General features: G+C 49.5%; 1 protein-coding gene across 5 annotated transcripts in view; it reads left to right on the top strand.

Moving 5' to 3' along the window:
* LOC147016666 (receptor-type tyrosine-protein phosphatase S-like) overlaps positions 1-14,851 on the top strand; it is a 643,261-nt gene extending 628,410 nt beyond the window's left edge. For all 5 annotated transcript variants that reach the window (XM_085845560.1, XM_085845558.1, XM_085845559.1 and 2 more), the window contains one exon: positions 11,754-14,851. In XM_085845560.1, the coding sequence (XP_085701686.1) occupies positions 11,754-11,822 (69 nt within the window). In that variant the 3' untranslated portion in view covers positions 11,823-14,851. The remainder of the gene's footprint in view (positions 1-11,753) is intronic.
* The last annotated feature ends 606 nt before the right edge of the window (positions 14,852-15,457 follow it).

Below are 15,457 nucleotides of genomic sequence, written 5' to 3'. Positions count from 1 at the left end.
CATGTCTTCAATCCAGACAAATCTCACACTCTCACTATGTCTCTTCGAAAGGACCGTTTAGAACCCCCCCCCCATCCACTTTCTCAACAATCCTCTGGAAGAAGTCCTTTCTTTCAAGCGTCTGGGTCTCACTATCTGCCATGACCTTTCCTGGGAAAGCCACATTTCAAACCTCGCCTCCAAAGCCAGTCGCCGACTGGGAATCCTCCGCCATGCAAAGTCCTTCCTCGGCCCTCCTGAGCTCCTGACGACTTACAAAGCTTTTGGCTGTAGCCTGATGGAGTACTGCTCTCCCCTCTGGGTTAGTGCTCCTGCCTCCCACCTTTCTCGGCTTCACGCTGTATAAACCAGGGCATTTCGGATCATCGGCATCTCCCGAAATGAAGCTGAGTCTTTGGGCCTCTCACTCAATCACCACAGGTTGGTCGGTGGTCTTTCTGTCTTCTACCGACTCCTCTCCAGCCTCGACCCCCCTGCTCTCTCTGCGATTTGTCCCCACCACATTTCCGCAGGGCGCTCAAGGTCCGCCAACAACCCCCTTCTGGTAAAACTACCAAAATCACGAATCACTGCTCACCTTCACTCTTTCATTCCTCTTTTTCCCGCCTTTGGAATAAACTCCCTCACTCTATTCTTTCCCATTCTTCCCTCCAGGCCTTCAAAACAGATGTTCACTACCACCTCTTGTCATCCCCCATCCAAATCCTCGATCTTTTCTTCCCCCGATAATCCACCCAAGCCCACCCCCTTCAAATTCCCTGCTTTCCTTCCTGAAAGTCCCTGTAATGTCCATCTTCTATTCCCCGTGTTCCCGGTCCCATCCCTCTCCCTTCCACAGATCTCCTAATGTCTCTGTTCCTCACTATTTTGTCCCTCCCACTCCCTCCCCTCTTGTCTCATGCCCCCCCTTGATGTGCATTGTGTGTTAGCTCTCATACGAGCCTCGACAAGGTATCCAAAAAAAAAAGTCTATTTTCAACCCGCAAGTGGATTATAACATTCCCATACAGAATGAAGAACTGGACTTGCTGGTGAAGGCTCGGGTCGATCTGCGTCGGCAGACGAGTAGAACAATGGACAAAATGAACAAGATGATGAATGAGGTATTCTCCCCACCATGGGAAGCAAGACGTTGACGTTTCAGAGCTTACCCTACCCACGCACCTTGTTGCCTGTGTTGCTTCACAGAAAACACTTTGTGCTCTTCCACTCATTTTCTCACCTCATATTCGATCAAAACCCTCTTTTCATTCCTTTTGCATGAACACCCAAACTTTTGTGTTCCCTCTCCATGGTCTTAGTTGCTTTCCTGCATCTCAAAAAGCAACGAAATTGTCAGGTCAGGCCAGATCAGATCAGATCAGATATGTGACTTGCTTCAGGTACCATGTAAACCTGTACTAACTTGTTTCATGGTCGGGTTGCTGGTGATTAAACCATCTCCCTCACCAGGTTTCCTGGTGAGGAGAGTGTATGGGTATGGATATATGGACACCCAGCAGGATTAAAAACAAAACCTATCAAAGGGCGGAGGAGTCCTTGGGAGCCAACAGCTGTGGTATAGCCTGCGGGCATGCAGGGCGGGGCATGATGATGGGAGGAGTGGTCGTCGTGAGCATCGTGTCTGCCAGGAATATAAGGAGTGCGCGCCGCCTGAGGCGTTGTAGTGATGCCATAGTCGCCGCAGCTTGTGAGTGTACGGCGTACGTAATAAAGGAGAGCTGCGGGCAAAGTACGCCCGCGCTCGCGCTTGTGCAACACAGCCCGGCTCGACTGTTCCCCCGCTCGTGTCTGCCTGCTAAGCATCTCTATCACGACACTACAGTTGGTGACGAGGATGGGATCGGTGTGTGCAGGGTGGTGGCTGGGTTCGGAGTGGCAGCGAGTAACTCAGCGCACCTTGCGCGGTTCGAGGTTCCGGAGGAGTACGCATCGCGAAGAGCGTGTCGCAGGTTCGCTCGCGCGCGCACAGGCTCCGGAGCCAGGAGGCTCGCCGGCACGGCCGCGCTCAGTGTTCATTTTATTGAGGCACGACAAATCGGGGGAATGATTTCTGCAAAGCCACGGCTAAAGAACGAGGACACGCAGTACGGCTCGAACGCGGCGTTGGACGTCGCGCAAGCTCTGAAGAATGTCCGGGGTCTCGATGGTCGGGGCGCAGCAGATGGTCCGGGGGTCAGCGCGATGTGCCAGGCGCGTACGGCCCGCGCAAGGTCTGCGGCGCGGGTCGTGGACGGCTTTTGCAATACGATCACTCGGACGGCGGTCTGAGCACTCGGGGGCATCGACGGTGTGTATGCCGAGAGTCATCGCCCATCATGACAGTCATTGATGGCGGTGTGCGAAGCGGTCCTTCCGTCCCGGGTCAAGACCTACCACCGGTATGGTGTTCGGTGCATGGCGTGCATGGTAACGCCCTGGGTCGAGTTTTGCAGCCTGAGCACGGAGATTCTAGCGACCCGGAGCGGGAGATGCTGCCGGTGTTAGACCTGCTTCCAACTGGTCCGGAGGTGACAAGATCAGTGGCGGGGGAGGTTGAGGTGACCGGGGCACTGATGCTGCCCATGTTGAGCCTGGTTTCAGTTGGTCCGATAGTGACAGGGCCGATGCCAGGGGAGGTCGGAGTGAGCGGGACACTGATCGGGTGTCGGGTTGAGTCCACTCGTGCTGCCCTCGCATCGCGCACGTACACCGGCGAAGTGATTGCGCCGCTTGCGGCTCCCGACGTCTCGGTGCTCTACCGGGGTCGAAGCGCCATACTCACGGTGTTTGTGGTGCGAGGGGAGGGGCCCGCCCTTTTGGGTCGGGACTGGCTGGCGCACCTCGGGCTGGATCTCCAGTTCGTACCTCCAGGTGTGCCGGTGCTCTCTTCGATGCTTTCGTCGAGACCCGAGGGCGAGGTTCTGGCGGCGGGAGCCGCATCGATGCAACGGGAGCGGCCGTTCGTTGCTGCCTGCAACGGTGGTGTGCGGTGCGGAAGCAGTGGGAGCCATGCCAGCCCTCGCGATTAGCTCTCGCGCGTCGGCTGCGTTCATGGTGCGGGGTGCGCCTGTGTTGTTCGGGCAGCTTCAACTGGTTGCGGTGAGCCCGTGGCGTTAAAGGAAGTCGCGAGTCGCAACATCGAGTCGACAACCAAGAGACGGACTCGTGATGTGGGTTATGGGTTGCTGTTCATTGCATATTTGTTTTTCATTGTTCGAGTGATGCGGTTTAACGTTGTTGAAATAAATGCCAACAGTTCCTGTGTGAGAGTGGGTTTGGCGGAGATCAATCGATGGGTTTTGCAGTATGGTCCATGTGATGTGGTGGCTTTGGGAGCGGTGGTGGCGAATAAAAAGGTTTGGTTGGCCTTCCATTGCCCCGGGCCGCGGGTAGTTGCTTTGTCATGTGCAGGGATTTTGCCAAAAGAACGCGCTGTACGGGGAAATGAGTTTGCAATGGTTCCAATGTTATTCCTATTGATTTATGACGAGCCTATGGTTAAAGTGTGGTTTGAATGGAGTTGCGACTGTCTAACTGCCGTGGGGGTCTCGGAGATCGACTCGGAGCCGGGACTCGTGCGCTGGTCGGCGTTACCCCCACCTCTGCTTTCAGCAAGGTCAGACGTGCCTGGCGCCTGGGGTGCGGCTCTCTGGGTTCGCTCAAGGCCGTTTTGGCCATGCGGTGGAATCTCAACTGATTGTGGTGCGTGGGTTGTTGTGGAGTGTTTGTTGCTTCCAGCCAAGGGTGCTGTTCAGCGCCCCCACCAAGGTCAGTCGGGTCTGGCGGTGGCGCCGCGGGTTCCAGACAGCGGGGGTCCGGCCTCGGAAGGTTTATCTGTTTCAGGTCTGGCTGGGGAAGAGGTGCCGCCTTATGGGCCAGAGGCGTTTGATGGTGCCAGGGGAGGTTTGCTGCGGGAGGTCGCCGCGACCTCGCCGAGGGCCATGTAAGCATGAGCTGCCTGGGGGCGTTTTCGCTGTGTAGTGCTGCTGTGCTTCTCCAGTAGCTCGCTTCACACGTTGTATGATGTGATGTGCTTTTATGCTTTATGCTTTATGCTTATGCTTTTATGCCATCCATATCTGGTGCCCAACTGTGCATGCGGACGTCCTCCCACAGCTGGGTTACCTTTTTCCAGGAGGTTGGTGACAGGATTTGGACTGGCCAGCGTAAAACACTTCATTCAGCAAAACAAAGAAAACTAAAAACCCACTCCATGGGAGTGCCTCCGGTGCAGCTCACCAGATGATGGGATTGGGACAAAGTCTTCAGGACCCACATTCGTTGATGAGTGGAAAAGCACAGGGTAACCTTCCTGGGTCAGATGGCGGTGGTGTGTGTCGGAGTAGTACTGATGTGTTGTCCACCAGACAGCATTCTCCTTTGGTTAACCTGAGGCAGTCCCTTCAGGTGGGTGCCTGGAATGTCCTTGTAGGTGGGGTGAAAAGATGATCACCTGTCTCTGTTATCATCTGAGCTCAAGCGTTTGAACATTGGTATTGCAGCACTCTCTGAGGTCCGGAGACCGGATAGTTGTGAGATCATGGCGGATGGTTACACCTGCTATTGGTCTGGTCACTGTGATGGTTACTATGTCCAACGAATTGCTGTAGCTGTTTCCAATAAGCTGACTCCCATGATAATTGAGGTAACACTGGTCAATGAGTGTATTATGAGACTGAGAATTCATCACTCCTTGGGTGTCAACTGGGTTCCCTCAATTGCTTGGGTTCCCTGGTATCTGTATGTGCTCCAACTGTGGTGAGTGATCTCACTGTGAAGGACGCATTCTATGCCGTGCTCCACTCTGTGGTTGATCAGTGCCCCAGGCGAGATACACTTCTCGTCTTGGGGGATTTCAATGCATCGACTGGAACTGATAGGGATGGTTATGAGACATGTGTTGGTCCTCATGTGTCTGGAACTGTGAACCAGAAGAGCATTGTTCCTTGACTTTGCAAGAGGTAGTGGATTTAGGGTGGCTCGTTCATGGCTTCAGTGCCCACAAACTCATCATTAGACTTGGTTTTCCAATGCTGGTGGTGTGGCAAAGGAGATTGACCATGTGCTTGTTGATGGTAGCTGGAGGATGATTCAGAACTGCAGGTTCTACAGGAGTGCTCAGTTCCTCAATACTGACCACAGGCTTGTGGTAGCAACTCGGAAGTTTCAGCTTAAATCCAAGATAATGGTACCATCCCAACTTAAGATGGATGTTGGCAAGCTCAAGGATGAGAGGGTAGCTAAGGAGTTTGTGAACAGGCTGAGTGGGGATTTTGGGAGTCTGGGTTTTTTGGGGAATCCTGAAAAGTTGTACAGTGCCTTCAAGACTTCCATCCTTGATGTAGCCGGTCGATGTCTTGGAACCCATAGTCAGGTAAAGAATAACTTTGTCTCCCAAGGGACACTGGATACCATCGCTTACAGTCACAGTAACAGACTTAATGGCAGAGCTGAGCTGTTCACGGAGCTGAGGCGTAAAACTGCATGTGCGCTCAGGGTGGACAAGGAGGCCGATGTGTGAGGAATCTGTGAGGGGGTAGAGCATCACCTGTGGTCAAGTCAAGAATTTGCACATTGCATTCCTCCAAGCCCATCTCTCGGTGCACTGCAGTTCGAGTAGAGGGTGGTAGGCTCTTGACAGAGGAGTCTGAATTGAAGGCCTGCAGGGCCGGTTACTTTGAGAGGCTGTAACGGGCTGATCCAGCTGTCGAATTGGATGTCCGTGTTGTTACTCTCCCCATTGCTGACTCTCCAATCAACTGTGATCCGTCTTCGTTTGTGGAAACACAGGCTGCGGTGAACTAGTTAAAATGGGGGTGAAGCTTCTGTGATCTGTGGCATCCATTTTTGGTTTTTTTGTATGCATTGTCGAGGCTCGTATGAGAGCGAACACACAACACACAAAAAAGGGGGGGTAGGAGACAAGAGGGGCAGGAGAGGGAAGGACAAAACAGTGGGGAAGCGAAACATTAGGAGATCTATGGAAGGGAGAGGGAAGGGGCGGGGAACATAGGGTATACAAGATGGACAATACAGGGACTTTCAGGAAGGAAAGCAGGGAATTTGAAGGAGGTGGGTTTGTGGTGGATTAACGGGGGTAGAAAAGATCAAGGTTTTGGATGGGGGGAAGATAAGAGGTGGTGGTGAACTGCTGTTTTGAAGACTTCTAGGGAAGCATGAGATTGAAGAGAGTGTAGGAGTTTATTCCAAAGGTGAGAAAGAAGAGGAATGAAAGCGTGAAGGTGAGCAGTGATTCGTGATTTTGGTCGTTTTACCAGAAGGGGGTTCCTGGAGGACCTTGAGCGCCCTGCGTAAATATGGGGGGAACATATCGCAGAAAGGGCGGGGGTGGGGGGGGACAAGACCGGAGAGAAGAGGGTACAAGAGAGAGAGAGACCACCGACCTGTCTGCAATGGCTAAGTGATAAACCCATAGACTCAGCTCCATCATTGGATGTTCCATTGATCCGAAATGCCTTGGTTTCCACAGCGTGAAGCCGAGAAAGCTGAGAGGCAGGAGAACCAGCCCAGAGGGGAGAGCAGTACTCCATCAGGCTGCGGAGGAAAGCTTTGTAAGTGGTCAGAAGCTCAGGAGGGCCAAGGAAAGACTTTGCACGACGGAGGATTCCCAGTCGGCGATTGGCTTTGGAGGCGAGGTTTGAAAAGTGGCTTTCCCAGGAAATGTCATGGCAGATAGTGAGACCCAGAAGCTTGAATGAAAGGACTGCTTCCAGAGGATTGTTGAGAAAGTCGATGGGGGGGGCAGGGTTTCTGAACAGTCCTTTTGGAGAGACATAGTGAGAATGTGAGATTTGTCATGATTGAAAGACATGTTCCATGTGTTGGACCTGTTTGTGATTCTATCCAGATCTGCAGTGAGCGAAGAAGCTGCTGCTTGCCGGTCTGAGGGATGACAGATGGTACAGCAGAGGGTAGAGTCATCAGCAAAGAGATAAAGAGGAATTTACAGAGTCAGAGAGATCATTGATCCATGCTGAACTTCTCAAGGCTGGTGGAAGTGTCATTGCATGCAGTTCTTATGTCATTGCATGCAGTTTTCTGCTCTGCCTGGAACACAGGCATCATCCCAACTGACTGGAAGAGGGGCCTTATTGTCCCTCTCTTGAAAGGGAAGGGTGATCGCCAGGACTACAACTACCGAGGGGTGACGCTGCTGTCAGTGCCGGGCAAGGTCTTTACTTGGATAATTCTTCATTGGGTTCACCACCATCTGCTTGAGCACAAGCATCCAGAGCAGTCAGGCAGTTGGGAGTTTCGGCAGGGGCTGATTGCAGTCTATGTTGATCTCTGCAAAGCGTTTTATTCAGTGAATCGCGATGCCCTCTGGAGGATTCTTGGTCTTCACGGGGTGCCATCAAAACTGATCCATCTGATGTCTGAACTATACTTTGGTATTAAGAGTGCTGTGAGATGTGGTGATGCCATCTCTGAGTTATTTCCTGTTGTTACTGGAGTTTGTCAGGGGTGTGTACTGGACCCCACACTTTTCAGCACTTGTGTGGACTGGATTCTGGGGAGGATGTCAAAGAGACCAAGCTGCGGTGCATCGTTTGGGAACGTTGAGATCTCTGACATTGATTTCGCAGATGATGCAGTCATGTTTGGGGAGACTAGATATCCTTTTGGGGGCCCTCAAGTTGCTGAATGAGGAGTCGGGGCCGCTGGAATTACGGGTTTCCTGGATCAAAACTAAGATCCAGGCTTTCATTGACATCTTGGATGCTGCTATTTTGTCTGTACCTGTTTGTGGTGAGGATGTTGAGGTCAGAGAGAGATTCACTTACCTTGGCAGTGATATTCATGTCTCTGCTGGCTGTGAGCCAGAGGTCAATAGACGACTGAGTCTGACCTGGGGAGTCATGGATTCACTGGATCGTGGGGTGTGGCGCTGCCGGTACCTGTGCAGGAGAACAAAAGTCTGATTCATCAGGTCCTTGGTGCTTTTGTCTTGCTCAATGGAAGTGAGACTTGGATTCTGACCAAGGATCTGAGATGGCGACTTAATTCCTTTGGTACCAGGTCTCTTCGGAGAATCCTTGGCTATCGCTGGTCGGACTTTGTGTCCGACGAGAGGTTGCTGAGAAAGACTCAAATGAGATTTGTTACCTGCATAGTCTGTGAACGTCAGGTGCGGCTGTTTGGACATGTGGCTCGTTTTCCTGACACTCATCCTCCTCACCAGATTCTCTCAGCAAGGGAGCTTCGTGAGTGGAGGAGGCCAACGGGCCAACCACATTCCTCATGGTTCCAGCACGTTGATCAGCATCTCAAGGAGATGGGGATAAGCCAGGCATCTGTCTGGGGGATGGCCAGACGGAGGCCCCTGGAGTTCTAGCGGAAAGTGGACGCAGCGACGCGCTGCTCTGGCGCATGCTCCCATACCTGATCTAACCTGACCTTCACTGTTCCTTTTGCACCGTTATGTCCTGATACATTCAGTGTACTGGCTCTCCCACGGGCCTTGACCATGTTTACAATAAAGCAGTGTATGTGGGTGAAAGAGAGGGGAGAACTTGAACATGAGGGAAGGAGAGCAGAAGGAAGAGGGACAATGATAATGTTATGGATAAGTCCTACAAACTCTGGGCATCTCAATGCAAATCCTTACTATAATTCATAGACCGGTGTTTGCGTGTTTTTTGTGTGTTTGTCGCGCTACTCCTGCAGTTCTGGGCCAATTACATCCAGATTTGCTATATCGGATCAGCCTGACACCATTCTCTGCACAAGGGTGTTTTTATCTTTGCCGGTGGTCTTGGGGGGGGGGGGGCAGTGAGGTGGGGGGATGCAAATTCTCTATGTAAATGTGTATCGTGTGGCACAGCCTCCAGGTAGGGGAGGGTATTAGAAGTCTCCATCCTTCACAGTGCAGTACTCCTGTCCTCACGTTTACTAGTGCAGTGCAGTGAGGTGTTTTGAGTTTTGAATTATAAGCAGTCGGTATGTTTTTGCTTCATGCACATAACCCGGGTGTTTTTTGGGGGGGTTTTTGCGTATCTGGAGCTGTCAGTTAACCATACACCTATACACCACCCAAATAAAGGTATGCGTCAAAAGATCATGTTGCATGCTTGGAACAACATTGCCCATATGGCGGGTACTCTGTTCGCACATACAATGTGAAAGAGAATACACGAAGATGGGCTGACAAAAAGCTTAACATTTGTTCAAGCAGTAAATGACAACAGTTTGACAACACAAATATAAATTGGTGTCCTTAGCTTTGAAAGTTATTATTTTAGGGCATAACAAAGCATGTCCACCCACAAAGGAAACTGTAACTGGAAGTTCTTATCACTAAGATTGGCTGGGTGAGATGATGCTGTTACATTGGAGGGGGGTACGTATTAGGTAGATAAGTTAGCTTGTCCGTGTGTTCGTGTAGCATAGAACGCTTTTCTGGATATCAGGGACCCATTAGAAAAAGTTGTCCTGTGCTTATGTCTGTCGTGAGGGGTGACAGTGATGAGGTAAACATGAGGTCGGAAGGTGTTATCCGTTTTTATCCTCTGTGAACCAGGCGAGGTGCCAGGTGAGGTACAAAGAAAAAGGAGTGAATTGTATCTGTGACAACAATTTGGATTTGCACTGAAATCCCACCCACGGCCCGAGTTCTTGGTAACAGGTATCTGACATGACGCCGGAATTACAACGACCCCAGAGGGTTCATCACCATTGGCAAACTGCAAGATATCACATGACTGGCACAGGCAGTGCCGGTGATGACACCATGTACGTGTGGCATCACCCCGGAGGAAATGCGATGTTCCCTCACTGGCCGGTGCCGGTCTATGATCAAAGAATGTTCATAGGAGCAGAGCGTGGCCATGGTGGGAGGGATAGGGTCCCTATACATGCGTTATTTGCTCTCTTGGGCTCTCTCTGTCTTCTTTTCTCGTTTGAACTTCCATTGTTTCGCTCTCTGTGTTCTCCCTGGCCACCCGACAAGCTCTTGTTGCTTCACTTTCTCTGCTCTCTTTGCCCATGGGATGCTTCACTTCTCCTCTGGGTGCCACGGCTGCTCGTTGGACCATACTTTTTGATGGTCCATGCCGTCGCTTGGAGACCTGCTCACTGTGGAGCCATCCTCATCCCCGGTTCCGGTATCCTTTTAAATGTCCTTGCCTGGCCCCTCATCTATCTATAATTCCAGCAGTGTGTGTGTGTGTGTGTGTGTGTGTGTGTGTGTGTGTGTGTGTGTGTGTGTGTGTGTGTGTGTGTGTGTGTGTGTGTGTGTGTGTGTGTGTGTGTGTGTGTGTGTGTGTGTGTGTGTGTGTGTGTGTGTGTGTGTGTGTGTGTGTGTGTGACCACTGTTTCTCGACAACCACTGGTCCGATCTAATTTAAACTTGCCAGATATATTGCTGGGGACCTGAGTATGTGCCTTTTCAAGGTTTGATATTAATCAGAGAAGTGCTTCCCAAGTTATGGCCATTTATTTACCAACCAATGACATGACACGTTGCTGCGTCGGCGTGGCTGCATAGGCCGATGCGCGGCCGGACGACGATGATGTCACCGGCCGTGCCGGTTACATGGCAGTGAATGTCATGGCAAGCAAAGACAGGGAGGTAAACTTGATTTTAATTTGGATTTTAATTAACTCTGTGTGTGGAAGTATGGTTGTCGCGAGAACGCGAGAGCGAAGGAACGGCCTGTGTGGTTGTTGTTTCTGGCATGTAGTTCGAAAGTTTTTTTTGTTTTTTTTTGGTTTGCACCTTCCGGCATGTTGTTGTATGTAAATGGTTGCATGCTCATGGCACCATCAATTATATTATCCTATAATAATTAATGCTGCTCATTTGTGTTTACACCGGTTGTGCTTTTCTTTAAAAAAAAAAAAACTGCTTATACTAGGGTCTGTCCATTGTCTTGGGATTCTCCTATTTTTATTGTCCTGTGCCTTCGAAGTAAACCTGTTATTTCGTAAGAAATCGTTTCAAGTGGTGACCCACCATTGCAAACCTCACGCGCGAAAGACCATTTTGGTGCGGTTTGGGGTAAATCCCTGGGGTAGTTAAAATTGGTAGCGTTCTATTTCAATATCATTCCGCTCAGGTCCGTGTGAATGGACCAATCCTCGAGAGTTAATTAATTGCAGGACCTTATTCTTCTTCTTCTTCTTCTTCTTCTTCTTCTTCTTCTTCTTCTTCTTCTTCTTCTTCTTCATTTGAATGCAGCATTGGCTAAGTGCATCGTCGTGCCACTGATGCAGTGCCCTCTGCTGGTTAGGGCAGGAATTTGGCCATGTTGACGATAGCTCGCCTATTCTTCGTGAAGCATACCATGGGATTTTAACATCCACCAACGAATGCTGGCAGACAGGAAATCCCGTTTAACGTCAATCTAAGTGACAGCACAGAAATTGTGAAACACTGGGAGGACAGTTTATAGCCGGGTTGGGATTCGAACCCAAGGTAGACAGCCTAGAGGTGAGTGTCTGTACCTCTTGGGTTTGTCGGACTGTCAATGCGACAATACCTTGGCACGCTGTCTTCTGAGTTTTTCTTTGGTTCTTCCCAACGCCTTACCCCCTCAAATTTATGCTTTCTCTGTGTCATTCAAAGAAGGGTCAGCCATTTCCAGGTATTAGCCACACACTATGCATAGATCAACATTGGGTAAGATTGAGACAGAAAGGTGCGTTACCTTCACATTTTTCTTGAAGTTCAAAGTAACAGACAATGCTTGCGATCTATTGTCACTGTTGACCGGCTGTCTGTCTCTCATGCTCCCTTGCAACCACCTCAGGAACAATACCACTTCTGCTACCGAGGAGCTCTTGACTACCTGGGAAGCTTCGATCACTATGCAACATAAAGCACGGAAAAGATTACGTCACTTCATTGTGCTTTTCTTCTTTATCTCTTTCCTGTGTCTTTCTCTTATTCCCCTCTGCACACATTGGCTGTGATCGGTTGAAGCATGATTCACCACTCCCCCAGGAGGACAAAAAAAGTGAGGGAGCAATGGACCTCACACTGAGGATGCTTGTGACTGACAGGCACCGACCGATGGAATATCGTGTGGATTTGAAAGTCAAAGGAAAATATGCAGCAACGGAAGTAAGAGAGTAAAACATGATGGGAAAGTGAAGACAGAGCCTTCAATCATCCCTATCTGCTCAGCGTACGGTCAGAGCCATCTCTCTGAGTTAAAAAAATTAAAATCAAAAATTAAAAATAAATTATAATTGGGGAGTAAAGGCAAAACAGACGGAACCATTTTGAACACGTCTATCACAACTCCATATTCTCCAGCTCTTTGTTTCCGGCACATCATCGAGGCATGAGAAACTCCCGACGGACATCCTTGCTCCATACATAAGGTGGAACTACTACTCCGTAAGGTACACTAAAAGCAGAACAACTTCTATGCTACCCGCAATGCCTTGCTCCTCATCACAAATATTGACTTGTAATCCCAGAATTATCTCCTGTTGGGATATCTGCTAGTGAATCTCATTGATGTTATTTTCTAAGAAAATGGTGATTCTGCGAATGGTATTATCTATTAAAAAAAAACAAAAAAAATCATGACCAGCCTGTATTTTTAATGATGCAGTGTGTATTTTGATGGAATGCGGAGGCGGTGGGAAGCCTCAGGTCTGTTTAGCGGTGTGCAGCCGAGATTGTGTAGGCTCTTCGGGAGTAGCCATGCATTGCTATTGCCAGGTTTTCATCTTTAATTTTGTCACCATCGCCTATGAATTGTTCGATGAATGTTCGGAGTACATACAGTGCGTAAGTTGATGGAATATTTTTCCACCAGGTTGCCCAGAAAGTCACTCTCTGCTCACATCGCACTCGCGTGTCTGGGCCCATTTCATCCCGTCAATCCCAATACCTCCACGTCTTAGCAGGAATCTCCCCCCAACCCTCAACCTCCTCAACCTGAGCCTCTGATCAAACATTTCAAATTACAGATCCATTCCTTCAGATGCAACTTTTAAAATCTCAGGTTCCGGCAAGAAACAAATCTCAGCAAATCGAGCTTTCCCTGAACGTTTGGTTTGCGCAGAGACCCCATTCCCATTTTTCTCCATCGTGCCCATCATCAGGCGGTGCATCCCATGCTTTGCATCACGTGGCATTTCCACGCGTCAGTTTCACTTCTTTTCTTTCCTTTTTTGCCTTCATTCTTTCCATTGTTTTGCATTGCTTCCGAGTTCCATCATGGCTTTGTAAGATGGTGAACCAACCTCATCCCTGCAATATCCCAACATCCCGTTCATATTTGGCTTCGTCTTCCATCTCGAAAGTTTGTTGCCAAATGCTTTTTGGGTTCCACCATCTGCTGATACACATTTCAAATGGAACTTATAAAACATCGAAAATCATTTGCACTTTACTGTCATGTATTCATCCATTCATCCATTCATTCTCCAGTCATTCCCATAATCCCATCCATTGGAGGTACCATTACATATCCTGAGTTCTCATCCGCTCAATGTACCATGCATGCCGTGCCATCCGCTGCAAGCGAACTCGCCGACCCCACCACACCCTGTGCTGCCATTTTCTCACACCTATGCATCAATGACTACGATTTTATTACTGTACGAATCGACGCGTCGTGCGTCGAATGTTATTTATTGTTATTTGGAACTTCGCTCGGTGGTTGGCATTTTGCGGTCATCGTTCAGTCGAAGCGGCGGACATGTAACCACATCGCTGTCGTCGTTGGGAAGCACAGCGTTTACCTGTGCTCGTGAGGATTGGGATCTGTAGAGTGAGTCATAGTCGGTGTGAAAAGTGGACTTAAAAAAAAAAATCATTCCAATTTTGCCATTTCACATCAGATGGCCTTTGACTCCTGGTGGTGCCCTCTTGTGTAAATGGGGCATTGGAACACCGGTGTCAGGAGGAGGATGCCGAGCACCGAGGATGGCAAACTCTCTCGGTTCGGTGCAGGTTTGGCCAAGAGTTTTTCGCTGAATTAGACAAACACGATAATGACGCCTTGATTATCTTTATTTCGCCATTATTGTCACGCGCATAACACACATGAGGTTGTGACGGGTCCATTGAAGCATTCGCGTCACTCCCAAGAGGGGTGACATCACCTCGGTGTGTAACGTTTGTGAGTTAAAAATATTTCGAGCAAAGTCGTCAATTACTCGGATGAGTGAAGAGTCAACCCGTTGCCTGAACTCGTCGAGTCGTCGGCGTTCAACCCGTTCGAATTGCTTTTGGAGTCTGAGCGCATGGATGCCTTGGGAGAAGAAGGGAGGAGCAGTTCAAATTGGGGGAAGGGGGAGAGGGGGTTCTTGTGATGACGTCAGGTCAGGAATTCAGGAGACATTCCGAGGTCGTCACGACTTTCACGAACGAACGCTCAACAATGCTCGTCATAATCATCGGATGTCATGGAAGAGTCATACTACTACGACTACCACGACTACTGATGACTAATTAACATGTCGGGCTATGCTTCACTTTCTTTCCCTTGATAGTATCCCCCCCCCCCACCCCAAGTAGTATACCAGCTGATATCTTCGTCTTGGGTGGACCCGCGAGGGTACACACTACTTGCAACCAATTTGAACATCAGGCTTTTGAGAAGGTTTTTACCTTCACATGATTTGGAGGGTTGCTGCATGTGTCGCTTTTTACCATCTGGGTTTACTTCTTATTCTTATTCTTCTTCTTCTTGTTCTTTTTCTTTGAAGTGTTTGAAACCTGTTGTTGTTGTTGTTGTTGTTGTTGTTGTTTTTGTTGTTGGTTTTGTGTTAAAACACCATTTCCCGCCTTTTTTTTAAACGATATCTCTCGTGCGGGTTTTGAATGCGTCCTGGAAACGATTACATGTACTTCGTCTCTGGGCATCGCAATAAAAACGATGTATTCTCCCTATGATGCTTGTCTTGTCATTTGTACAAGTAATTTACAATTAAATGGTTTATTTAGCTTTGTCTTATATGGCTGAAGGGGAGAGAGAGGTTTATAACAGGGTGTGAGGCAAGAGGGTAGGGAGAGGTTTATAACAGGGTGTGAGGCTAGAGGGTAGGGAGAGGTTTATAACAGAGTGTGAGGGTATAGGGTAGGGAGAGGTTTATAACAGGGTGTGAGGCAAGAGGGTAGGGAGAGGTTTATAACAGGGTGTGAGGGTATAGGGTAGGGAGAGGTTTATAACAGGGTGTGAGGCTGTAGGGTAGGGAGAGGTTTATAACAGGGTGTGAGGCTATAGGGAAGGGAGAGGTTTATAACAGGGTGTGCTCGGTTTATAACAGGGTGTGAGGCTGCAGGGAAGGGAGAGGTTTATAACAGGGTGTGAGGCTATAGGGGAGGGAGAGGTTTATAACAGGGTGTGAGGCTGCAGGGAAGGGAGAGGTTTATAACAGGGTGTGAGGCTATAGGGGAGGGAGAGGTTTATAACAGGGTGTGCTCGGTTTATAACAGGGTGTGAGGAAAGAGGGTAGGGAGAGGTTTATAACAGGGTGTGAGGCTATAGGG

The sequence above is a fragment of the Eptatretus burgeri genome, chromosome 11 (genome assembly GCF_056783735.1).
Source record: "Eptatretus burgeri isolate ZD-2024b chromosome 11, Ebu_testis_v1, whole genome shotgun sequence".
Classification (NCBI taxonomy): domain Eukaryota; kingdom Metazoa; phylum Chordata; class Myxini; order Myxiniformes; family Myxinidae; genus Eptatretus; species Eptatretus burgeri.
The sequence above is the reverse complement of the archived record's forward strand: the minus strand, read 5'-3'. Positions and strand labels throughout refer to the sequence as shown.